The sequence below is a fragment of the Oreochromis aureus genome, linkage group 23 (assembly GCF_013358895.1).
Source record: "Oreochromis aureus strain Israel breed Guangdong linkage group 23, ZZ_aureus, whole genome shotgun sequence".
Lineage (NCBI taxonomy): Eukaryota > Metazoa > Chordata > Actinopteri > Cichliformes > Cichlidae > Oreochromis > Oreochromis aureus.
The window spans coordinates 14,784,613-14,810,764 of NC_052963.1; the positions used below are offsets into that span (position 1 = coordinate 14,784,613).

At 38.6% G+C, this 26,152-nt stretch overlaps 2 protein-coding genes across 3 annotated transcripts; both read right to left on the bottom strand.

Moving 5' to 3' along the window:
- Positions 1–4,038: 4,038 nt before the first annotated feature.
- On the bottom strand, positions 4,039–8,777 carry LOC116323098 (OX-2 membrane glycoprotein-like). Its single transcript, XM_039606605.1, has 6 exons — positions 8,643–8,777; positions 6,186–6,524; positions 5,764–6,063; positions 5,646–5,684; positions 5,453–5,546; positions 4,039–5,095 (listed from the first exon to the last, which is right to left on the bottom strand). Exons 1-6 carry the CDS (start codon positions 8,695–8,697, stop codon positions 5,080–5,082), a joined length of 843 nt encoding a protein of 280 aa, XP_039462539.1. The 5' UTR covers positions 8,698–8,777; the 3' UTR covers positions 4,039–5,079.
- Positions 8,778–15,277: 6,500 nt separating this feature from the next.
- LOC116323127 (OX-2 membrane glycoprotein-like) lies at positions 15,278–25,815 on the bottom strand. Of its 2 annotated transcripts, XR_005610191.1 has the most exons (8): positions 23,324–25,815; positions 20,893–21,231; positions 19,742–20,047; positions 19,624–19,662; positions 19,386–19,518; positions 19,089–19,133; positions 16,410–16,463; positions 15,278–15,382 (listed from the first exon to the last, which is right to left on the bottom strand). XR_005610191.1 is itself a non-coding variant. In XM_031743391.2 (6 exons), exons 1-5 carry the CDS (start codon positions 23,415–23,417, stop codon positions 19,427–19,429), a joined length of 870 nt encoding a protein of 289 aa, XP_031599251.2. In that variant the 5' UTR covers positions 23,418–25,815; the 3' UTR covers positions 18,535–19,133; positions 19,386–19,426. The 2 variants fall into 2 exon arrangements, 1 of the variants encoding a protein (XP_031599251.2); XM_031743391.2 differs by lacking the exons at positions 15,278–15,382; positions 16,410–16,463 and having other exon boundaries at positions 18,535–19,133.
- Positions 25,816–26,152: the final 337 nt, after the last annotated feature.

Sequence of the window (26,152 nt, forward strand, 5' to 3'; positions counted from 1 at the left end):
GAAAAAATCAATAAAACAGATTTATTTAAGAGATGTGTCCTATACCCCTCAGTAATAGTCAGGTAACACAAAAACATGTTATTTATTAATATGATTCTCTTGAGGTTAATTTTACTATTTTTATTAATTGAAATCGAGGGGTATAGTGACAAAAGAGACCCAGAGGCCCACACCAAAAGTATTAAAACCAACATTTTCATGGATAAGGAAACCTAACAAGGTAACCAAGAGATGAGAAACAAATTGGATGATAACTTATTGTTTTTAGTGTATTTTATAGCTGATTTAATACACGGATCAAAACCGACCCGTTAACATAAGAGATGATAACAGAAAGCTAACACAAGAGGAAGGTTAAGAAAACAAATATGAATACTCAATAAACAGTTAGTAAAATGCACCTGTGAGAAAAAGATATAGGTCTGTGTGGTGGGGTGGAGTCTGTGGCATGGCTGCAGGCAAAGTAAGTAAAGTAAGTAAAATTTTATTTATATAGCCCCTTTGAAGACAAAGATCACAAAGTGCTTTCTGTGTTTGACAAAAGGCAAGTATTAACTCACTTAGAGTCATAAGATTCAGAACCCTGTCTGGCTTTTACTGAATTATGCCAGAGAATGCAGGAGAAACAAAGACAGGTTTGTGTTCACCTGTCACCAGTTAAATCACTTCCATGAACATTAAATATGTTGGAAAATGTCGGAGCTTGTATAATAAAATGTGAAAACCTGTCTTCTTAGTCTGTAACTTGTTCTATAGATGGAAAAACATGGCTGACCAATGTGTCTGCTGTTGGGGCTGAGTTTGAGGGCATTGATGATTGTACTGCAGTCTGTGATTACAGCCACGAGTGGAAGGCACTGGTCCAAGATGTTTCACATGTTTTTTATGTTTGTCTAACAATATCTTTTTAATAATGTATTTATCATATTTTCAAACTATAAATGATTGTATCAGCCTTTTTAAAATGAGAATTTATATGAATAATCCACAGAACAATAGCTACATGTAGCTCATCCACATAATCCTGATAGTAACGCCTAAATACTCAGCTACACCCCAAAAATACTCTTTTATCTTGCGTGTGGTTGTACTTGTATCAAAACATTATCTAAGCAACCTTAGATACCTCTCCCACTACCACAACTGAAACGTGCCATTTCCTTATGAGGGAGCAAAATAAATTACTTTTTACTGTATAAAAACGTCAAACTCGCATATTATAATCATTACCTTGCAGTCTCTTCTCACCTTTTTCAAAGGCTCCAGAAATAAAAACAGCAACAACATAAAGTGAAACTCCAAAAAAGGACATTTCATAAAAACTTCATTCATTCAGACTGACTCTTTGTCTGGCTCTCAGCTACAGTTACGGGTAAACTGTTCGTTGGTCTGCTCCGTAAAAACCTTTAACAACTTAGCTAAAAAAGAAAAAAAAAGAAAAGAAGAAATCATAAGATAATACATGTAAACATGATCATGTACTGAGACAAATAGCAACAAATAATAAAAATAATGTTCACTTTAAAGTGCGATATAAAAGCACGAGTCCTCCCCTCACCCCCGCCCGCCTCCCCTTTTTTATAATGGTACAGTGATACCATTATAAAAGATCTGGCGCACCTGCTGTAGCCGCTCCCCATGACTCACGGAGCAGCTGCAAATTATTTACATGTAGATTTAAATCTGATTAAGCTCTCATGTTGAATTAAACTAGCTTCATCCCAGAGTCCACAGTAAACTCCTTCACTGGACTTTAGTTAGTTTATTTACATCTTCCTGCCACAGCACTGTACATAAGTGAAACCCTCCATTATTATCCATCCATCGTCTTCCCCGTTTTCCAGTTCATAGTCGCAGTCGTATCCCAGCTAACATACAGCGAGAGGCGGGGTACCTCCTGGAGAGGTCCCCATCCTGTCACAGTACCAACACACACAGAAAACCATTCACACTCACGCCGATTTCGAATCACCAGTTGAGTTATCCCAACTAACTGCATGTATCTGGACTGTGGGAATCCACGCAGATCATGGAGAATATATAAACTCCAGAAAGGCGACAGTCAGATGGTGGATTAAGACCCAGGACCTTAAACATGTTTAAGTAGCTGACTAAATTATGATAAGCGAGACATTAAATTGTTTCATAAGCATGAATAATGTTTCAGCACAAATTGTAGAGAAAATACAAACTACCAGAATAAAAATGTTGTCTTTATTAGCAACATCTCATACAGCTACAGCAACACTGTGGATTTACCTGAATATTGTATATGGTATATTGTATAGCTTTTTTGGTATATGTAAAATTGTACTGTATTTATTCAAATTTTACTTTTTTAAATTATTTTAATTATTTTACTTGCATTTTTAATCACTCTCTTATATTTAAATGTTCATCTAGGGTTTGAGAGTAACGGAATTTCTATTCTCTGTATGTCCTGTACATATGGCAGAATTGACAAATAAAGTTGACTTGACTTGACTTGACTTTACCAACCAGCAAAAACACAAAGAGAGGAGGCACATTGTGTATCAATCGTATATTTCTGACAGGTTATTAATACAGGACTGAGGTCCAAACCTGACTCCAAACAAATCAAGCATCTCACCTTTCAGCTCATTCACCTCATTTTATTGACTTATTCTTAAAAACAAAACAAAACAAAATTACAGCCAAAGACAGTGAAATACTATAATTACATGCACATTCTGTGAAAACATGACATCTGTTATGTCGGCCTACAATATATACAGTGTTACTGAGTTACACGTGGAGCTGTACAAAGTTTACTGAGCCACAGCATCAAGATTTTTGTGTTTCAAACCACTCTTAAGTCCTTGAAATTAAAGTAAAACATACCTTCTCCACTACAACACAGAGCAGTGTCGCAAGTTTTCCTTAAGCACAGCGAGCAACGTTTGGTGATATGTGAAAACAAGGAAATGTCCTGCGCGCTGACGCTGTAGTCCCATCTAGCGGGCTCAGTCGGCAAGAAAGAGACGCGAATCCACACAAATGCAATGATTTCAATCTAATATCAAGGCACGGCGTGCTTTGGTTAGTCCCCCCTCACTCTCAACACATAATGTGTTAAACTTTAACAAATGTGCTGCATCAGCTCAGGGACAACACATGTTGTGTGCATTTTAACACGTTGTATGTGCTTTTAGACACTTTAAACATTTTTTATCCACTTTTACACACAGGTATCAAAATTCACACGAAATGTGTTGATTGTGTCCAACACATTTTTAACCCATCCTTTCAAAGAGTGCTGATGAGTTTCAGAGTTCGTATTTGAAAGGTCAAAAATATCAGCCAAACAATACAACAAACCATCATTTTTTCCACGATAAACATCTATAAAATCATTACAAATTGGGAAAAAATAAATAAACTGCATAAAGTACACAAAAATTGCAATATGTGATTAATATTTTCTGAATGCAACAGTTGTTTGTCAAGCTTGAGCACATTTTTTTTTATATATTTATTTATTTATTTTTTGGAAAGGCACACAAAAAGAAAAAGAAAGAAAAAATTTGTCAAAATTTACTTTCGTTGGTGGTGACAGTGATCGTTTAGTTGGTGTCTTTCAGGAGGTGTCCACCTGTTGAGCTAACTGTTACTTTGTTTCACGCAAGATGTTTTAGTCATTTATTAAAATAAAACAAAACATTGTATCATTATTCCAAAAGTATCAAAGTATTTTAAACAGAGTAAAAGCTTATTGCAAAAAAATATACATCAGAGTTTAGTTGATAATACATTGAAAACGGGCTTTTAACACACCTAACCAAACATGAGAACCACAGAGTAATCATAACTTAATAAATCAGTGACTGTGAAAGAGTTCCTCACCATCCTCAGGAATCGTCACCATCACCTCTCTCTGAGGAGCAGAGAGCACTCGTGCTGCACATCCCATCTGTGTGCTGTGTTTACGTGAACCTGAGAGCACAGCTGTAGTGGTGACAGTGAATGTACTCTATGTATATGTACATGTGTGAACTGTTTAAAATGATTTTCATTCTTGTGTTCTAGTCTTCTTTACAAACAGATAATCAAAAGCATCCATCTGATCATGATTTCTAAAAGATTTGTCGTAGACATCTGAAATAAACCAAGATGCACACAACCAGGTTGATTTTGTGAAATTTATTTACCTTTAAAAACATGTCAATCCAATCAGCAGTACAGTGAGAATGACAACAGTCTGCATGTTTTTAGACTGACAAACTGTAAGCCTGCAATATAGAGTTAAAATAACCTGCCATGCTCACAGAATATAGTCTGTTATCGTAATGTGTGCAAAGGAACTCATCAACATGGAGCAAATCTTTAGGACTACATGGAAACTTTCTTTAGTAAGTTCAGTATGACACAGAGAACTTACAAAATCTTAAAAGTTTTATTTAGTTTCGGGCGAAAAACTGACACTGACATTTACACATCTTTGAGGAGCACAGTGTTGTTTGCACATTTACCATAAGAATAAACCCTTATACCAACAATACATGAAAAAATCGTTGGTCTAGTTTTCCTAGGTTGAGAAATACCCCTACAATGAGCAATTTAAAGTTTGAACAATGTATATGTTGATTTTTTATATAAATATTGTTTTATTGGCCAGTAAATGTCTCAACATGCTCACCATGAATAAGCAGAGACCCCCAGTGGCCGTTTTGTGCAGTATCAGGTTTTCACGATTGTTTGTGTTACGAGCAATTACTGCAATAAAAGCAATTTAATCGATCAGCTGAAATTATTGACGAGAACAGTTTCATGTTAGTCACTCCTGCTCATTTTCACAGTTTTTGCTTCAAGTAGCTTAATATTAAAAAATCTGACAAAAAATTATATTGAATAAATATAAAAATAAATTAATAAAAAAGCAGAAACTACTGAAATAGAAACTGCAACATGAGTAAAAATGAATGTATTGTGTGTTTTTCAAACTTTGTTAAAAAAAAAGACCAAAAAACAAAAACAGAAGAAGGAGCAGTAGAAACAATTTGTCCAAACTTTTCTTGCTTGTAAAGGTGAAAGTCGTGGATTGCTGTAACCTCGACTGAATTAAGACGGTCCAGTTCTACAAATACCAAAAAAAAATATTGCATGTCACTTTTAATACTGTGAAATTCAGAGTATTCTGGAGAGAGGGATGACTTGGAAAAAACAAAGAGATGTTTATGAGAGTTTGATTAGTCAGAAGATGAAGGAAGTGGAAAAACAAAAGTGTATATATACTGAAAAGATAAAAAGAAATAAGAAACAATCTGAGTGGAGTTTGATGGGATGAAGAATAACTTCCTAGTTCCTAGTTTAAGTTAACATTAATCATGAGTGCTCTCTGTCACAGACAAAAGATTTAAGAACAGTTAAATCTGCACAAACATTAATCAGCTGAAACAAAAGAACAAACAACAACACTATTTAAGACGAGTACCTGCTCTGACATGTTGTTCTATACCCAACAAAGATGACTGCAGCAATACAGACCACCAATGCCACACAGGACAGAATGATTGAAATTCTGATTCCTTTAAGACAAACAGGAGAAAGAAGGATATAATCATTTGAACAACTGTCAACAGACTCAACGGGAAAGATGAGTTTAAAACATACAAATGTTAACACACCTAAATTCCTGGGATTAGATCCTGATTTCTCATCTAGCTCTGGTAGAAGAAACATAAGCGTTACAATAACAAAGTAGTCATCATTTTATAAGTCAGTGACTTCGAAAGAGTTTCTCACCATCATCATCATCATCAGGAATCGTCACCATCACCTCTCTGTGAGGAGCAGAGAGCACTCGTGCTGCACATCCCACCTGTGTGCTGTGTTTACGTGAACCTGAGAGCACAGCTGTAGTGGTGACAGTGAATGTAGCGTTGGTGTTGGACACACTGACAGTGTTGTACTGTGAGAAGTTGAGGTCTTGTTGTGAGACACTGAGTGTTACAGTGGGAGCAGGTCGACCAGTGGCTGAACAGGAAACAACCCACTCTTCAGTAGAGTTTGACTCTCTGACATCAACAACAGGTTCATGCAGCTCTGTGAAGGATCAGGAAATATCATCCACATGTTCTTACAAACACACCAGCTGCTAACACATTTATGTCCACTATGTTTGTTTGAGGCACTTGTTGTTGGTTAAAGAAGGTAAAAATTCTCACCATAGACTTGGAGGCAGGTTCTACCAATGAAGGAGCCTTCAGGATAAGTGTTAAACAAACATCGATAGCATCCTTCATCCTGCTCCGTCACATTCCTGATGACTATGGAGCAGTTCTGTAGGCCAGTGTATTTAAACCCAAATTTAACTGTAAAGTCAGTATTCACTTTTTGGCCAAAGTACTTGCTGAAGGTGGCAACATTTGTCTCTACATCATGTGAGATTTTCTGCCATGTGACCTGAAGGACGTCTTTAGTCTCCAAGAGCTGACAGCTGAATTCAGCATCTTCTCCCACTGCTGCCAGCACAGTCTGCTGTGTTTGGATCACTGTGGTTAGACCTGTAGGAGATAAAGGTACTTTAAATATTATGTTCAAGCTCAAGTCTATACTTACTCACACAGAATGTCCAGTGTAACGCATGTAACACACACTTATAACTTCCTTCTCATCAGACCTGCATCCACTCTGCAACAACTGTAGTGTCATTTTGTGCAAGACACAATGCAAATTTTTAGCTCATGTGATATATTAGATTTAAAATTTGTAACCCTTCCTGTATAAACAGACCCCAAAGTTTCACGCAAACCATCCAGGGAGCACTGGCAGCACTGGAAAAGACCACAGGTTTGAGCTCAGTCACACAGAGATCCAACAACATGTATATTTATTGCTTTAAGACGAGCAGTGAGTCTAAGCACTGAATCTAAAACAGACAAAAGAAGAAAAACATCATGCATTTATACATTTTCATAACATAACATAGGTTCTGAGGTTGTTGAGTGTGAAAGTATTGATGATTTTGTTGCAGTCGTTGTCCTGTGTGGGCACAGTGAAGATTTCAGGGTATTGGTTCAAGATGCAGACAAGAAAAACTGTGTTTACAACATACTGAGGTGACACGAAGTGTCAGAGCTCTTTATGTCAGTTTGTACTTTTCTATAAAACAAGTTTTGCAGGGCTTGATGAGGTACAGGAAGTCCTGAGTAGTGAACACTGTTACTTTTTCTAACTTAGCCAGCAAGCCTGGGGGAGCTTTACACACTCTTTGACTTCCCAAGCATAAATGGCCTGTATTTGTATAGCGCTTTACTTAGTCCCTAGGACCCCAAAGCGCTTTACACTACATTCAGTCATCCACCCTGTTGGAGCTTAGACAATTTAGGCCAACATTTTGCTGTGATCTTTAATTTGAGTTTCTAGTTATAATCTTCATTATTTTATGTTATAATGTAATATGCTGTGCTCCATAAATTGATCCTGCTTTGTTAGTCTTCTGTGTTGTTGTAAAGTGTTGGTAGATGTCGTGAAGGGAGTGTGTATTTGGCCCGCATGTGGGGGGAATGAAAGGTTAGGCAAGTAAGCAGGACGTGGAGCAACAGTTTTCTGACCGTCGCCGTTTATTGTGATTTGTGGTAACAAAAAAGGAATGTAAACGGAGATCCCACCAGAGGCATTTGTTTTGTATTTTTTTGGATTGTATGGAGCAAATAAATGTTTTCCTTTTTTACATTCGCCTCGTTTTTGCTACCGAAAGGGATACAAGCGATATAACAAGAGCACGAGTCAGAAACTTTACGTCCTGCAGAAGCGGCAAAGAAGTACCGAAGGTTGCCGCTACACACCCATTCACACAGCATGGACGTTTACTGAGTAAAAGTGATTAGAAAGAAACCATAAAACGGAAGCTAAATACCTGAAAGTCATTAGCAAGCTGAGATCAATGCCTGCCCAAAATGTAGATTTAACTATGAATATTGAATTCTGACACTTTTCACACCTTCAAAGTCAGTGTTACAGATCCACCTGACAGCCCAGGTGGCGGAGAGATTCAGAGAATGTCTGCTTTATTAAAAACTATTCTTCCGTGATGACCTGAACTCGGTCTGAATCCTGAACAGGGTGCTGAAGAATGCAGTCAGTGACTTATCCTATATAATAACCCTATGACGTGTGAAAATGCACTAAAAAAAGAAATAATTACGGTTCTTCAAACTCAATAAACACAGAGTAATAATGTTAAATGAAATGCAACTGAAATACAAAAAAAAAACAAAAACCTTTCGTTTGACCAGATTCCATTAAATGCAACATTTTACACTGTACTTATGTGATCACACGTTTTCTTTTCTAACCTCTTCCTCTGAGTACTTTCCTCTACAGACCCACACTCTTTCTTCTTCGGCTTCCACCAGTCGATCGATTCACTTAAACACGACTCACTTATATGAGTAAATAAACCATCATGTGGATAAGAGAAAAACTAAGAGAATGTTGAATTGTCAGCAGCTGTCAACACATCCCAACTCCTACTAAGTTTATTACCTCTTTCTGCCGCTCCATTTGACCGAAACCACCCATCAAAACCACTTTCTGCAGTGAAATACACTACAGATGCTCACCACAGAGCCATAAATCGGCACGCTTTAAAGTCATAAAGAAAACAGTATCTCTCTCACCTTTTGAAAAGATCGCGACCAAAGAAAAGATCAGTGTGATTTTACGCCCTGCCATGTTGTCTGCATGCCCCGGAATTTAAACATCCACGATCTCACCGTGTGTATGTGAAAACAAGCTCAATGTTTCATGTCTTGGCTGTGCTAATATGCTAATGTGCTAATACGCGAAGTGCAGGAGTAAGAGAAGGCGGGGTGGGTGGGGGGTTCTAAATAAAGCACATTTCATTCATAATATCGTCAATCCAAGCCCATTATGTCAAAATAAATTTTTCCTGGGTTGTGCGAAATCGCAGGGAAAAAACTACATAAACCGAATGTGCGCACTAAGGTGCGGGTCTATTAGTTAACGTTGTGATAATTTTCTTGGGAGGGGTGTTGATACGGAGTGCAAAATGAACACCGATTGAAGATGGACAAGAAAAAGTCAAAGCCATCAGCTGCTCAGTTTAGAAAAAGAATAGAAGAGGAGGAGAAGCGAGCAAAAGATGAAGGTAGGCTGATGTGTCATGGTGATGAATAGATGACGAATTATAATAGCTGTTTGTTGGCCGTTTGCATACTATGCTACGCTAAAACCGGACGATAGTAGAACGTTGTAGTCTAGCTGACCTTGCTAAAAAAAATCCCTTAACTATTAGGCTGCATTATTTTAGAACGTTATCTTACTGTAATTACAAAGTAATGCATTACAATTGTCATAAACACCATAACTCCACGTAAGCATAGAAAGAACTGGTAGTGAGGATTAAAAAGGTGAAACAATTAGCAAACAAGAGACGGCACATCTGCAGGCTGAGAAAATAAGATGGAGAGCAGTGCTGACTCATAACGCAGGGTCACATTAACCGTGTCCAGAAAGGCACTTGCAGTCACAGCAGCTAACTCAGTCACTATGTACAAAACGAACTCATTGATTTGTTGAGTAGCAGGATCACTTCAACAATGGTTGATGATATCAAGCTTGCAAAGTCTTTCTCCATAATTCTTGATCGCACTCCACATATTAGCCGCACTGAACATCTGTCAGTTGTGATTTGGATTGTGTCATTTGGATTGTTGACAGGAGAAGATAGTGAGAGAGGCTTTGATTGAGTTGAGAGACCACACCAAAGCCCGGTCCTGAGGAGGTGGGATCATATAGATTCAGCATTTGTACAAGGGTGTGGTATGACATCCTGAATCAAACCCACAATGTGAGCAAACTCATACAATCTCCTAGCACGCATGCATGTGGATGTAGCGGTCAATCTCCTCAAAAAGACAGAGCGAGGTCTCCACAGCTACAGGGCAACAGGCTTTGCATCTGCACAAATGTCAACCAAGGATATGTGTGAGGACATGAACATAGAGGCTGTTCTGCCACAGAAAAGATTGAGATCTACAAAGCAGCACTTCTCTTACAAATCATTTGATGAGCCATTGAGTGATGCCTTAAAGAAGCTGTAGGTGACCTTTTTAATGTTATTGTTGATGCTGCAGCGTCTTGCATCCAAGTGAGATTCACCACATTAGAAATTGCCGACCAGAATTCATTTGATGACATTATTGATGTCATCATAAAATATATATATATATACACACACGCAGTGAAGTATACTTGACTTTATAAGATCGCCACTGAAGTCGCACAGAAAACAGAGTATCTCTCTCCCCTTCTGAAAAAAAACGCCAGATCACTGTGATTGCCCCGCCATGTCAAGAATTTAAACATTTGCGTCTGAACTCAGCTGTAGCTGAGCTTGGACCTGTTCTCTTTCTCACCTGACAAAAAAGTAAAAACGATCCCTCTCATTAATAACAGCTGCATGACTTATTATGCTCAGTGTGACATCCAATAAGTCAGTGATTTAATAAGACTGAATATTTTGCAAAACGTTTGCTATTTTACAACACATTTAATCTTCATTGTCACCTCTTCTGTGTCCAATGGAAGAGACCATTACGTATAAGTTACTTTCACCTTCGTTTGAACGGTTCACAGAAAGACTTGCGCCAAAAAGCTGAGTGTGCTAAATAGATTAAAACCTTTCACCTTTTCTTCCATACTTCCCGTCGGCACTACTACCTGACGTCACACGTTTAAATACAACATTTCCCAATCCCTACTAATGAATGCTATCTTGTTTCAGGATACATGTCGTACATACCTGACATTATCCAAAGACACATCTGCTTGCAATTATCTTTTGCTTGTTTCTCCTCATCTTCTTTTCTTTTTTTTTATAAACTGAGGACCTGACGGCTTTGACCTTTTCTTGTCCATAATAGACCTAACGGACCTACACCTTAGTGCACAGATTCGGTTAGTATAGGTTTTTTTCAGGGATTTCACACACCCAGGAAAAAAATGTTAAAACAATTTACACACAATGAGTTTGGATAGACAATATAATTAGTGAAATTGGCTTTTTTTGGACCGGTTCATTAGCTCATCGCTTCTGTTTCAGTTCAAAAACTGAACACGAGAACAGTTTCTAATGTCACACTGTCTGGGTAGCCACCGCCCACCTTGAAAGTCTACCACTCAAACATAGTCATAACGAGAACAGAGATCTTTATGATGTATCTTGAGTAGCTCTGTTCCGTGTTAATGAAAATAGGGTTTCTGCGCAGTGTGCGTAAATATGCTTGTCTTTTTCACCGGGCTGTGTGCTCCAGGTACTTATAAAAGTGCTAGTTTATAAAATATAAAATATGTAGTAGTCCATTCATCTTGTTAGATTCCAACATATCTCAAAAGTACGTCCGTCTGGCAACTACCGCACCTCACTGCACACACATACGCACACACACGCGCGCACACACACACACCCACACACACACGCACACCTACACACACACGTGTGCCATTCTTCCAACTGCGATGTTTCTTGAGATACACCAGCCAAAGTATGTAAAAAACCTATTTGCGCACGGCTGACCAGAACTTACCTGAGTACAGGTTATAACTTATCAGCGCAATATTATTGCGCTGATAAGTTTAGATATTTATATTTACAATTATAATATATATGAGTTCACCCCATTCCTGGACGGATAGGCCCACCGACTTCAAAGCTCAGTCTGACCCCCCCCCCCCCCTTATTTTTTTACGTTTTATTTTCAGTGATAAAAATCAACATTCATATAAACGAAATACCAAATGTGCTTTCCTTCAAGAAAAGCTAAGATAACGTCATCACTACAGCGAATTCAGCAAGGAGTGAAAAAACTATCATCATATCTAAACCATTTTTTTCTCTCTCATGACGGCAATCACTGGAACAAGGGTGATTCTGTAATCACACTTTGAATCTCGGCATTTAAGTGAACGATTTTCCCGACTGTTTTTCATAATCCACTAAAATAATAGCTCGGGTTTTCTTAATTTATGCGCGCCCATACTCGCTTTAAAGAGAATAAACGAAATAAAAAAACTGTTTCCCTCTCTTTCTAGATTTCAAGACCCAGACCAGATTACTGCGTTTCCTCCAAAAACAGCAGCTTCGCCCACCACGCTTGACGGGTGGAATTGTGTAGCCTACTTGTAACAAACTAAAAGACGTGACCTGTCCTTGAAAATGTCTAACTCGCATGCTGCCACACACCTATGTGTGTAGTATTAGTGTACACTTTCATCTCACCTTTGTGAAAGAGTCCAAAAGTAAAAACGTCAGTAACGTAGTTTACAGTTCCAAACTGTGACATCTTGACTCCATACATCACTCCAAAAATTGAAGCAAGCGCAAGACGCTTCCACGGTGGCAGCTAAACTATTCTTCACGAGAGCGCATAAGCCAACAGCAAATCAGAGAACAGAAAAATGATATGTGCGCGAGAATATTACAATATCACAATTCAGTACAATCCTACTATTACTCATCAAGCATCTCTTGATACTCTATTATCCTCGCTCTGCACCAGAGGTGTTTTCCTGTGTCCCCTGCTCAACCTGCTACACTGTACTCAATGAATACTCAAATGAACGCTTGTGTCACTCATATATCAGAGGTAACAGCCTAGCTACTTTGTTCCTTTCTGCAAAGGTAACATAAATGCCATATGCTTTGCACTGTATAAAATTCCGTGCATAAAAATCACAAGCACTCCGTGTGTTGGTGGTAAAAACTAAAATCAGTAAAGTCATGTATGCTGCCAAGAATCTGTGCACCATAGTTGTGCAATGTTTCAGTAAAACACATCTCCAGGCACAATTTATTTTCATAAATAGATTTACTGTTGCAGGTCAGAGAAAAATTGCACAAAAATGAAATGGATAGCATGGGGGGAAAACCCGATGCTTCCTTACACAAAATCACAAAAGCCTCGCTCCTGCCACATTTTGGGTGGATGTGTGTGGATGCATTTTTCGGATACTGTTTCTCCGCGTTTCCAGAACACAAGTACTTACCTTTCGACTTGGAAGCAGCTTTATTCTGTCAGAGCTTCTTCTGAGTGTTAAACTAACCCACTTCGTCTCTCTGCCACCTTCCTGATGACTGTGGAGCAGTTTTGCAGTGCACAATTTTTAAACTCCACTTTCTCTGTAAAACTCGTTGACCAAACAACTCATTGTTGGCAGTCATGTCTTTCTTTTCTTCCATATGTCTTGAATGACATCTTCAGACTGCATGAGCTCAGTTTTTTTAATCACAGATGTTAGATCTGCACAGAGAAAATAGGAGGACTGCTGTTGGTGCAGGGCTTAGGCAGAGTCCGACACAGAGCGATCATAACATTCACGACTGAAGTTACAGTGAAGCTCAGCACGTCACACGCTTTCCACAGGGCAGACTGTTTAAACTGAAAGTAACGAAACATTTTACAACCAAATCAAATTTATACAGAAAACAAATTAATTGTCTTACTTTTGAAAAAATACCATCAAAGAAAATGTAAATATGACGGTAAGCTCTGCCGCGCTGCCATTTGTCCGCCAAAATTCAAAATATGGCTCTTAAATCAGTAGGTGTTCCGCTCAGCCAGGCTACAATGTCACTGACTGTCTGCGTGAAAACAGCAAAGAAAAAATGGTCTCCTAATTAATAACAGCAAAAAGACATGTCACAGATTTCACTCGAATAGCTAATAAGTCACTGCTTTGATAAGTATTTGCTTTTTTTACAACACATTTATTCTTCACTGTCCCCCCTCTTCAGTGTGTAATGGAACAGCCTCACAACTATCAGTTTCATTCTGAGTGCATTGAGATGTGTGCAAGCTGAAACTGTGTAGTTTTCTTGTCTAAGTCCGAGACAACACAACAAAATAAGCAACAAGAATAAGAGCGGAAAGGAAACGAAACACCTCAGAATGGGTAAAGCATGCACGGACAGACCCGAGCATGAATCTGATCACATTTTGTCTAAAACTTTTAAAACAAAACATATTTTCACATGAACAATAAAATGCAGGGCATAAAAAGCCTGTCTCAAAGTTTTTTGACAATCCCCCGAAAACAGAAAAGATTCATCATTTTTCTCCTGGGTGTAGTTGCAAGAAAGTCTTCAGTAAACTCTCTACGCACTGTTCTTGAGTTAATGCAGCACTCAGCATCGGCTCTGTGATTATACGTACCCTACCTCTTCGTGGCTGATTCATTGTCGCTTCCAGACATTTCCACTTTGTTATAATACCACTAACAGTTGATTTTGGAACATTTAAAAATTAGTAAATGCATAGGTGGCATCCTATCACAGTGCCACGCTGGAGCTTCTTTCACAAATGTCTGTAGAACAGTGTAAATACCAACACTAGGTGCTTGATTTTATACACCTGTAGACATGGAAGTGATTGGAACACCTCAATTCAATAACTTTGAAGCGTGAGTGAATTATTTCCACTTTACTGTGATGTGTTATGTAGTAACAACACATGTGCTCTGCTGTTGGGCCTGAGTGTGAACACACTAATGATTTCCTGCAAGAGTGCAGTGCACTGGTTCAAGGTTTTTGCCACTTTTTTCTCATGTTCTTTCTTCTATTCTTTTTTATGCCGTATGCCCCCCCCCCCCACACACACACACACACACCCACACAAATAAATTTCATTTTTCATTATTTATTATATTTACCGTGCACTGTGCAGCTCTAAAAGCTAAAACTACCGTATAAGCTAAAAAAAAAATACTTCCTCACACTGCTCATCCTCCTAAAATACAAATAGTGGACTTGTCCATTTACGTTGCTTGTAGACTGTGCTACGCTACTCAGCACTTCAGTGAAGCTTCAAGTAAAAAAAGTGCTTCATCATAAATATCTAGAAGTAGCAGATATTTGATGTACATGGTAAATAATCACATATACAGCGTTTATGCAGTCAATTTTTGCATAGGTATGGTGACGGCAACACAGAGCAATAGTTTTTTCGAGCACAAGCTTTCGCTTGTCAGATGTTTTAGTGACAAGCAAAAGCAAGGAAATATGCGCTAGGAGGTCATCCTACACTGAAGCTGTAGTGCCACCTAGTGGAACAAAGTGCAAACAAGGGCAGTGGTTGGTGTAGCTCACCAAGGAAACCTTTCCAAGGGCAAACCCAGGATACGCTGGAGAGACTACATTTAATGTAATATTAATAACTGCATCTTATAAACAGCACCGTTTTCCTTGTATCAAAGAAAAACAAACAATAAATAAACAGAACAAAGTACTGAAATAAACATTGAAAAATTGTAGCACCATTTTATTCAAGAAACATACTTCTTAGGAGGCGTTTGCCTTCTGCGCTGAGTGTCACCTCATTTGATTGAAAATGATCCAACTCTAAAAATGAAAAACAAAACAAAACATTGTAGCATCACTGTGTTAATATTGCAAAAATCAGAATATTAAACATTTTTGAAATAAGAAGAAAAGCTTAGACAGAAGAAAGAGACACTTTGATGAATTAGAAAGGAAGTAGAAAAGTAAAAGGAAACTCCGTGCTCTCTGTGACAGAGAAACGATTTAAGAACATCTGCACAAACATTTATCAGCTGAAACAAAAGAACAACACTATTTAAGACGAGTTCCTGCTCTGAGGTTTCTGGGTCTGGGGTTGTCTGCCCCTTTCACTTCAGATAAGTGGACGAAAATGACAGGATGATTTTTTTTTTATTATTTCAACTCTTATTGAAGTGATTGTCGTGAAATGTCGAGCAGTCATTCATAATGCACAGCACATCGCCCCACACCTTTCATTCGTAATTCGGCTTTTTTTTCGGTGTTAATTTGTCACATTTTTATAATACGTGAACATCTTTTGTAGTAACGTGTTTTGACATCAGATTTAACATCGTTTTATTTTAAGTGGGTTTTTTTTTCTAATTTTTAGGTGTTTTTTTATTTTTAGACGATGTTAGTCTGATTTTAGTTTGAAGTGTTTCAGTGTAATAATTAATCATTCGGGGGTTTGTCAAAAATGGGTGCTGGTAAAAGTTAACTCCAGGGATCATCATTTGATTTGTCTCTCTTGAGAGGTTTTCGCTTTTTGACCTATGTGTCCTGTATTTTGACATAAGGGGCTAAAGGTCTTAACATAGAAACAGACGAAATAGTGTGATATTAGTCTGTTAATACTAAAATTAGAGAGAGAAAAGCTTAAAAGAAAGATCTGTATGAGGGTTGGGTTCACGTGAGATTCACTACACAGACACAGATGAGAGATGTGCCTGCTCTGCTGTACAGCGATCAGTAACACAGAGGAGGTATTGCCTGATTCTTTAGAGGAAAAGAGAAGAAAGTTTTTGATGAGCTGAAGTGAAATATACAAATGTTATGTACATGTGTGTTCTGTATATGTAAAACAAACCGTTTTACGTGCAGCTGTGCATGTGCCAGCAATCAAAAGCATCCATCTGATCATCTGTTTGATAAAAAACATTTTTTGTGAAACTCTGAAATAAACCAAGACGCACACAAGCAGGTTGACTTTGTAAAATTTATTTACCTTTAAAAATGTGTCAGTCAGCAGCAGTGTTGGGTAAGTTACTTTAAATTAGTAACTTAGTTACATTACTAGTTACTTCTCTAAAAAAGTAACTCAGTTACTTCAAGTTACTCGTTACTTTCAGAGTAACTAGTTACTAGGGAAAGTAACTTTGGTTTTACTCAGAATTCTCTTGTTAATGTGTTGCTTCCATAACTGGATACCCAGCAAGAGTGCCAGTCTTCTAGCTTGCTTACTTGCCACAAGTGCACTGTGCCACCTACCAATAGAAAGGAAAAAATAATGTGCACATTTCCACGAGAGAAATCCCACGCCTGGACCGTCGTTGACCGCCGCCATGATTCTAGCCTGCTTTTTACATCCAACACAAAAACTGCAGTCGTGGTGCTTTTGATTGTACTCAGAACTTGGAAATTCTGCCTTCTGAATAGGAAGATGTAGGTAACACCAGACTGCAGATGAGCTGCATACAGAGCTGGACTGGGACAAAACAATCATCCCGGCATTTTGACTAGAGACCGCCCACCATTATAGGAAAAATCATAAAGCCTTTGAATGAAAACAAACACTGTTGTGACAGTGATGTACACTGTTCTGATGGTATATATGTATCAATCTATCAATTGTTTGTTGTAAGACTCAGATAATTATTTTTTTAAAAGCGAGACATTTTAAATGAGAATAATAAAGAAAAGTATTTCCTTGTGCCCCCTTTCCTGTTAATGCCCTACCTGGCCCCTGGCAACACTTTGCTAGACCCGCCCCTGCACAGTTACCAGCTGTCAGCTATGTAGAAAAGGATCCTGGTGTTATTTGTCTCTCAGAAACAGCTCATAACTTCCCTTCAACTCATTCATGTCACCTAAAAGGTAAACCTGTTTCTCCATCACCTGTTCAACTCTGATGATTCAGTAAGGACATCTCCTGGTTTCATCTGCATGTTTCCCTCTCACCAGATAACCAAACCGATATCATGACCAGCAGCTTTACAGCTGTGGCTCCAGCAAACATCAGCTGATACTAGAAATTAATATTAAATAAATTCTAACAACAGCTGATCAAGCTTAAACGTGCTGCTGTTGTTTAACGCGACATCCGCTGGTTTCCTCTTTCTGGCGCAAAGTGGGCGATAAACAAACAAGAGAGAAAAGCCGATCAGCTGATCATTGATCAGTTTCATGATTGAAGTAGAAACGGGAGAGGAGAGAATGAGAGAAGAAGAGGCAGCTGTGCAGCTTCAGCTTTGTGTTTTTTCATTGTAGCTGAAGTCCGGAACAAACTGTGTTCCTTTTCACCTCAGTACGAAACGCGTAATATTTTTCTGAATACCAGACGATTCTGTTTTTAGGGGACGGTTGGCAACTCTAATAATTAACCGTATGAACAAAATAAAGTTCAACATCAGTAACATAGCACCCACCCAGCTGTATAGAAACTCCGTCATGCAAGCTAGCACGCAGTACGAAAATGTCAGCATACCGAAAATAAACTCCACCTAAACTTGGTTTATATCTGACTGATAGACTGCAGGTCATAACTTCTTACCTGAAGTTCAGTTCACCTGACACGCGGACCGGCGGCCGCTTCGGGTCTCTCCTCTTGCCTCCCTTTTCCTTCATCCACCTGCTGGCCTCCACCACTTGCTAATGTTACTGAATCTGTGGAAGCTCCGCGATATCCACCACACGAAGTAACGAGTAACGAGCCTATCTAAATCCCAGTAACGAGTAACGCGTTCCTGGTTTTGGCATAATAACTAGTTACCGTGCTCGTTACCACAATAATAACGTAGTTACTGTAACGCGTTACTTAATAACGCGTTAGTCCCAACACTGGTCAGCAGTACATGAGAATGACAGCAGTCTGCATGTGTTTAGACTGACAAACTGTCAGGCTGAAATTTATCTGTCACATCAGGGAATAACACCTGTTATCTTTATGTGTGCAAAGGTAACTTGACACAGAGAAGAAGCAAAAGCTTCAAATGTCTCTTTACACTTTTTGATAAGCAGTGCAATGTATTAAAACAATACTTGACCAGCACCAGGATGGTCTTACATTACTAAGGTGACAAATATTTCTGGTCTGGGTAACTGAACACATGTATGTGTTGGTTTTTTAACAATAGAAGTAGTGATAAATTGAGCTCAACATGTTTACAGTGAACAAACAGAGACCTCCAGCTGCCATTTTCTGTGATTTCAGGTGGAAATGTGTTGACATTTACAAAGGCACAGTGCAGTTTTCATTGTAGTTATTTGCATTAGTATCAATTTCATTACTAAAATCAATTTAGCAATCGAAGTTATTGATGAGAAAGGTTTGATGTTAGTCACTCCTGCTCATTTTCACAGTTCTCATTTCAAGTAACTTAATGTTTAAATATCTAACAAAAGACCAAGACAAGACTTTTTATAAACAGCACCATTTTCCTTGTATCAAAGAAAAACAAAGAATAAATAAACAGAACAAAGTACTGAAATAAACATTGTAAAATAGCACCATTGTATTCAAGAAAGATACTTCTTAGGAGGCGCTTGCCTTCTGCGCTGAATGTCACCTCATTTGATTGAAAATGATCCAATTCTAAAAATGAAAAAAAAAAAAACATTCTAGCATCACTGTGTTAATATTGCAAAAATCAGAATATTAAATATTTTTGAAATAAGAAGAAAAGCTTAGACAGAAGAAAGAGACACTTTGATGAATTAGAACGGAAGTAGAAAAGTAAAAGGAAACTCCGTGCTCTCTGTGACAGAGAAACGATTTAAGAACAGTTAAATCTGCACAAACATTTATCAGCTGAAACAAAAGAACAACACTGTTTAAGACGAGTACCTGCTCTGAGGTTTCTGGTCTGCGGTTGTCTGCCCCTTTCACTACACTCTTCTTTTTCTATACCCGAAAAAAAAGAGTGCAGTAACACAGGCCACCAACAATAGAGAGGACAGAATGACTGAAATCCTGGCTCCTTTGACACAAACAGGAGAAAGAAGGATATAATAATGTGAACAACTATAAAAGGACCATAGATTTAACATAAAAACTGGCTTTAAAAACGTAAATGTTAACACACCTAATTGTCTGTGATTAGATGCTGACTTCTTATCCAAACCTGGAAAAAGAAACACAAACATTAAAATCACAGAGCAATCATCCATTTAGAAATCAATGACTTTGAAAGAGTTTCTCACCATCATCATCATCACCATTATAATGAATCGTCACCATCACGTCTCTGTGAGGAGCAGAGAGCACTCGTGCTGCACATCCCACCTGTGTGCTGTGTTTACGTGAACCTGAGAGCACAGCTGTAGTGGTGACAGTGAATGTAGCGTTGGTGTTGGACACACTGACAGTGTTGTACTGTGAGAAGTTGAGGTGTTGTTGTGAGACACTGAGTGTTACAGTGGGAGCAGGTCGACCAGTGGCTGAACAGGAAACAACCCACTCTTCAGTAGAGTTTGACTCTCTGACATCAACAACAGGTTCATGCAGCTCTGTGAAGGATCAGGAAATATATTATAAATTGAACAAACATATTAATTCGGTGTTGCAAAAAAGCTTTTTCCAGCTGAGGCAAATAGCAAAGCTGAAGCCAATTTTGTCAAGACGTGACAAGGAGAAGGTAATACATGCCTTTATTTCAACACGGCTTGACTATTGCAATGCACTTTATGTTGGAGTCAGCCAAGGGTCTCTTGCTCCTCTTCAGCTTGTTCAAAATGCTGCTGCCCGCCTCTTAACTGGTACCCACAGGAATGAACATGTAACACCTATCCTGTCTTCTCTTCACTGGCTTCCTGTTCATCACAGAATTAATTTCAAAGTCCTAACACTGGTTTATAAATGCCTTAATGGTCTCGCTCCCCCATACCTTTCCGAGTTACTTCACCCTTATATTCCTTCACGGACCCTCAGATCAGCTGACCAGCTGCTGTTGGTTGTCCCAAAATCAAGGCTCAAATGCAGAGGAGAGCGAGCCTTTTCAATTATGGCCCCAAAACTTTGGAATACACTGCCTTTAAATATTAGACGGGCATCTTCGTTTCCTGTTTTTAAAACGCTTTTGAAAACACACCTTTTTTCGATAGCGTTCAGACTGGCGTGAGTTGATATTTGTATATGTGTTGTGTTTATATTGATAGTTTATGTGTTTTATTATGTTTTATGTAAGTGTCAGTGGTTTTATCTTGTGTTTTACACTTTGTTTTTGTACAGCACTTTGGGCAAACCTTTTGTTTTTAAATGTGCTATATAAATAAATTGGATATTATAAAGACTATGTTTTGAAGAAGAAACCAGTTTCTAAAACATTTAAACACACTGAGGTAAAAGTTCTTACCATAGACATGGAGGCAGGGTGTACCTGTGAAGGAGCCTTCAGGATAAGTGTTAAACAGACAGTGATAGCATCCTTCATCCTGCTGCATTACATTCCTGATGACTATGGAGCAGTTCTGTAGTCCAGTATGTTTAAACTTAAATTTATCTGTAAAGCCATCATTCACTCTTGGACCAAAGTACTTGTTGTAGGTGGCAACATTTGTCTCCACATCATGGGAGATTTTCTGCCATGTGACCTGAAGGACATCTTTAGTCTCCAAGAGCTGACAGCTGAATTCAGCATCTTCTCCCACTGCTGCCAGCACAGTCTGCTGTGTTTGGATCACTGCTGTCTGGCCTGTAGGAGATTAAGATTAAGGCACTTTAAATAACTTTAAATCCACCCCTCCCAATCGCACTCTCTTCCTGATGACATTTTCCAGTCTATTATCTTTATGCCACAAGTCGCGTGAAAAAATAACATCATCCGAGCAAGTAAGCAGTTTCATTTCACGGGCGCAGGTATTCGTTGCCACTGGTGCAACTCAATTCTTCAGTCGTAAATCAAATAACGACACGAAACTGTCTGCTTTTCTCCCTCCAGCTGTGACTTTTGAGCCCAGCTGACTTTTGACAGTTTTGAGGCGGAGCCCAAAGGAGGCGGGTTTCCTAATGTGATTAGTCACTTTGATGGAGGCGCAGGGCGACAAAAACATAAGCGAGGTTTTAAACCGTATTTGTTTACAATTTAAAAATCAGAGTTTGCCGACAGTGATTATCAACAGTGTTGTGTAGCAGTGGGAATACCGACAACTGTCACTGGATTATTTTACTGTTGAAGAAATCTTTTAAACCAGGTAAGTTCTGAAGCCTCTGCACTGCTGTGGCGATCCGTTCTCACTTCCGAGGCAAAACATTCTGACGATTTGTCACGTCCCGCGGCGTTCCTGAGGAACGCGAAAGGCGACCTTCGGCATTCTTATGGTACGCGCCGGGTTATGGGTGAAATACAGCAGAATGATGGTCCCGCGGTAAAATACGTTCCAGCCATGTATCCCAGCCCTAACCCATAACCTTATCCGTAACCTTAACCAGCACAGCACTTTAATGACGTTAAATAGAGTTTTCCAAAGCGATATGAGGAAAATGAACGAACATGTGTTGCTTGATTCCAAATGGTTCTCATGTTTCCTCGTTTTTTCCGATCTCGTCATTTAGGGTCGTGTTGGGTGCCCGGAACGTAACATGTTGACGATTTGGCACCTAGCGTAAGATATTACGCCTTGGGAGTGAGAACGCGTGTCGGCTGTCCCCCGAATCTGCTTCTATTTTTGTTTTGTTTTTTAAATAAAGATCACCATGACGAGATGCACACATCATTTCTAAGAAGAAAAAAAACGAACAATTGAGTAAACAAAATTTTATCAAATGCGAACAAATATAACAACGTGCATATGTTGCTGTCAGCCAGCCATTCAGTGAAGCGCAGTCGTACACATCTGGCTCCAGAGCGCCACTCACTGTCGGTTCAAGTAATAGTTCATCCAGATAATACTACAGGTACTCTGAACAGACACTCTGTGGAGTGTACAGGAGAGGAGGATGTGACAGGTTAACTTTTACAACAAGACAACAATGAGTAGCTGATATGTTAATAGTTCAGTAAACAGTTTCCTTGTGTTTAAATTGCTCTATATTTGTGTGTGGATTGAAGAACGCATTTGTGAGAACTCCAAATCTACACAAAACATTGTGGACGTTTGTAAATTGTGTGCATTATATTATGAACACGTGTAAACCTCTCGAAACAAATTTTACTCCATATTAAATCCTCCCATAAATCCTTGCAGGGCATCTTGTACGTGAACCTCTGAATGGCGAAGACTTTTTTTTTTCAGTACCCGGCGGTGCAGTTTTTAGATTGTTTTAAATCCATAAACACAGACTTACACAGTACACACTTACTCAGTGTCAGAGTTTAACAGGAATCTGACATAACATCTGACTGTTCTTCTACTTTTTCTTCTTCTTTGCAGGTTGACGAAAAGGTGTATTACCTTATTACGTTTTCACACGATAACATTAACATATTCAAAATGAAAAACTGATTCAGAATGAGATTAAATAACCACACACACACAAAAAATACTGGGAATGCTGACGTGTTGCTCTGATTTCCCAAAGAACCACCAAAAGCCCCCTGAGCGTCACTAACCCCTCCTAAATACTCAGCTAACCCCACAGAAAATATACTTTAACACTGTCTGTGGCTGTACCTGTATCACTACAGGATTCAGTACTACAGTATCTAAATTCTCAGCTCAGCTTAATGACCTCTGACACCACCACAACTGAAATAAGTCATCTCCTTATTACAAAAATAAAAGCAAATTCTATTAACAAAAAATCTAATTCACATATACTCTTATTAACATGTAGTTTCTTCTCACCTTTGTCAAAGGCTCCAGAAATAAAAACAGCGATAATATAACATAAAATTCGGAAGAAGGACATTTCCTTGTCACTCCATTCAACTCCATTCATTCGTTCATTCTTTTTTTTTTTTTTTTTTTTTTTTTTTGCTTCCTCAGGTCACCCCTTCTGCAGTTCCGGGTAAACTGTAAACAGAAATATGAACACTTAACAACATAACTAAAAAATAATAATTATACATATGTAAATATTATCATAATGGCGAGTTACAACTTTAAAACATGATATAAAATGCACGTATCGCGTGTTTGCATCCACTTTTATTAAAGTACAGTCCACACGCGGTTTAAACTTTGATCCAATCAAATTCGTACACGTTTTCCCGGTAAGTTGAAGGACAGGCTTTTCCAAATTATCAACCGTCACGTCACCTCTACCTCTGAAAGTCGGAGCAGCTTCACCATCAGCTGTCAGTTCGCTGTCCAAACGGAGACGTGAATGCACACGGACACATTTGGGGACAATAAATTACGCTTAAATCGTTCTGTTCGGACAGAGAGCAGAGAGGGCTTTCCACCCTCCTCAGTCATGCTCATGTGCAGTCTTCCAAGAGACCATCTGCATGTCTGTGGACAGCGATGACCTGTGCGTTGGTCGAGTGCTGATTTATTGACAAGTGGACAGGAATAGTGAAGGGAGCGACGGCTGAGTTCACGAGGAGCGGGAGAAGAACAGAAATCTAAAATAATAACAAGACAGCATAAAAAGTACAGACAGCGGCTGCACTGAACACGTTTCATTGTTCGTAACTTTCGGTTTCTCTTCAGCTCTTTGTCTGCTAGAACTTCACTCTGGCTGATGGGTCAAGAGCAGCACAATCCTACACACCGGTTGTATAATTTTTACTTCCATCTTAATGTCAGAACACCTACACACGTGAAACACCATTTGCCATTCACACATGTTTAATTGGCTGAACAATTTATGGCGAGCGAGACAAAAACAAGGGAGAACACGGTTGCTTAAGCGTGAATAATGTTCCCGGAGAGTTTTTTTTTTTAATTATTATTTTTATATTTGCAGTTTCAAGTTTCTCAGCTTTTCAATTGGCATTTTTTTCCTTTTTGTTTTGTTTTTTTGCTACTCTTCTCCTGCTGCTGGTCTGTGCAGAGATTCGTTTGTAATCTAAGGCTGATTAACTCCGAGCTTGTCATGCTCGGTGCATACCACCAGGTGGGGTACTCAGATTTCGTCACATTAGTTGGCTGGTAGTGATGATTGTGTCGATGCAGGGAAGGTTCAGTCACAGATCACAGTAGATTCACCATACGCTCGTTGTAAGTGCGTGTTTATGTTTTTCAGTTGTCAAAGGCTCATCATATACAGTAGCTGCAACAGCGTGAAAGGCAATAATAATAATAGAAACACGTGCATCCTGGAACTACAGCAAGACATTAGCTTCTAGTAATTCCTTCTAACTACATCTTACCAGACTATAAACATTCAGAGTGTAGAGGCAGCCTAAGTAAATATGGTTGATGGAAGAATGGTCAATTTACTCGCTTTGTTTTATCGCACTGGAGCATTTCTGAAATGTGAATAAGCAGAGTAACCGTCTACAGATACCTCTGTCTCCTAAGCCTGGTCACCATAAATAAAGAGGCACTTCTCTTTCCAACAGTCTGTTCTGAACATAATAACAGTGCTTTGTCTCACATTTTATCATTTTACAGCCTCATTCAGTTCATTTTCATCTCAAAACACTACACACAATACACCAGAGTGACAAAGGGAAAATGTTTGCTTGAAATTCTTGCTAATTTATTACAAAGAAAACCAAAACTATAACATATACATAACTATTCACAGCTTTTTCTATGACACTCGAAATTGAGCTCAGATGCTTCCTGTTACGTCTGATCATCTGTCAAATATTTGTATACCTTTGATAAATTCAGTTGATTGGACAGGATTTGGAAAGGCACACACCGGTTTATATCAGGTCGCATAGGTGACAGAGCACAAACCAAGCCATGAAGTCCAAGGAACTGTTTGTATGTCTCTGAGAGAGGATTGTAGGGAAGTGTACAGAAACATTTATGCAGTATGAAGGTCCAAATAAGCACATGGCAACACACCTCAATTTTACCAAAAGGCGTGTTACGGACTCTCAGATCACGAAAAACAGAATTTCCTGGTCAGATGAAACAAACATGGAAGTATTTGGCCTGAATGCCAAGCATCATGTCTGGAGGAAACCAATACCACCCCTACAGTGAATGTAAACCCTAATGAATGAAGTCTGAGCTTGATGCTCTAACTTTTTTGTTTTTCTTCTTCTTGTTTGTAGCATGTCCAAATTACACCTTGTATATATGTGCCATTCAATAATAAACATATCATGTGAAAATATCCCCAACAAATTACCTCATATGTGCTGGCATTCAAAGATGTACATCTGTTAATCTGTTTTCTAAAACCTTTCTTGTAGAAATTTTAAATAAATCAAAGTTCACAAAACTAAGTTGTCTTTGTCAGTTTTTAGTTTTGCAAAGAGGTCAAATGGCGGTACGGTGAATAAACTGTTGCATTACTAAAAATTAAAAGTGCATTTTCCCTAAAAAAGATGAGGGCAGCAACACAGAGGACAGAATGACTGAAGTTCAGGGAAAAAAACGATATAATAATGTAAAAAAAACATATTTAAATTACCAAAATTGAACATAAAAACTGGCTTTAAAAATGCAACTGTTTAAAACACCTAAACTTCTGTGATTAGATCCCGATTTTTCATTCAAACCTGGACAAAGAAACACAGCTGAGACTGAAGAATTCACCTGGATGAG

What these genes read in the sequence shown, in the direction of transcription:
- LOC116323098 (XM_039606605.1), bottom strand. Translation starts at nt 8,697, where the DNA reads ATGGCAGGGCGTAAAATCACACTGATCTTTTCTTTGGTCGCGATCTTT. An exon ending in TCCTGATGATGATGATGATG is followed by an intron (nt 5,685 to 5,763) that starts GTGAGAAACTCT and finishes TTCTTCTACCAG; the next exon opens with AGCTAGATGAGAAATCAGGA. An exon ending in ATCTAATCCCAGGAATTTAG is followed by an intron (nt 5,547 to 5,645) that starts GTGTGTTAACAT and finishes TTTGTCTTAAAG; the next exon opens with GAATCAGAATTTCAATCATT.
- LOC116323127 (XM_031743391.2), bottom strand. Translation starts at nt 23,417, where the DNA reads ATGAATGGAGTTGAATGGAGTGACAAGGAAATGTCCTTCTTCCGAATT. An exon ending in ACCCTGCCTCCATGTCTATG is followed by an intron (nt 20,048 to 20,892) that starts GTAAGAACTTTT and finishes GATCCTTCACAG; the next exon opens with AGCTGCATGAACCTGTTGTT. An exon ending in TAATGGTGATGATGATGATG is followed by an intron (nt 19,663 to 19,741) that starts GTGAGAAACTCT and finishes TTCTTTTTCCAG; the next exon opens with GTTTGGATAAGAAGTCAGCA.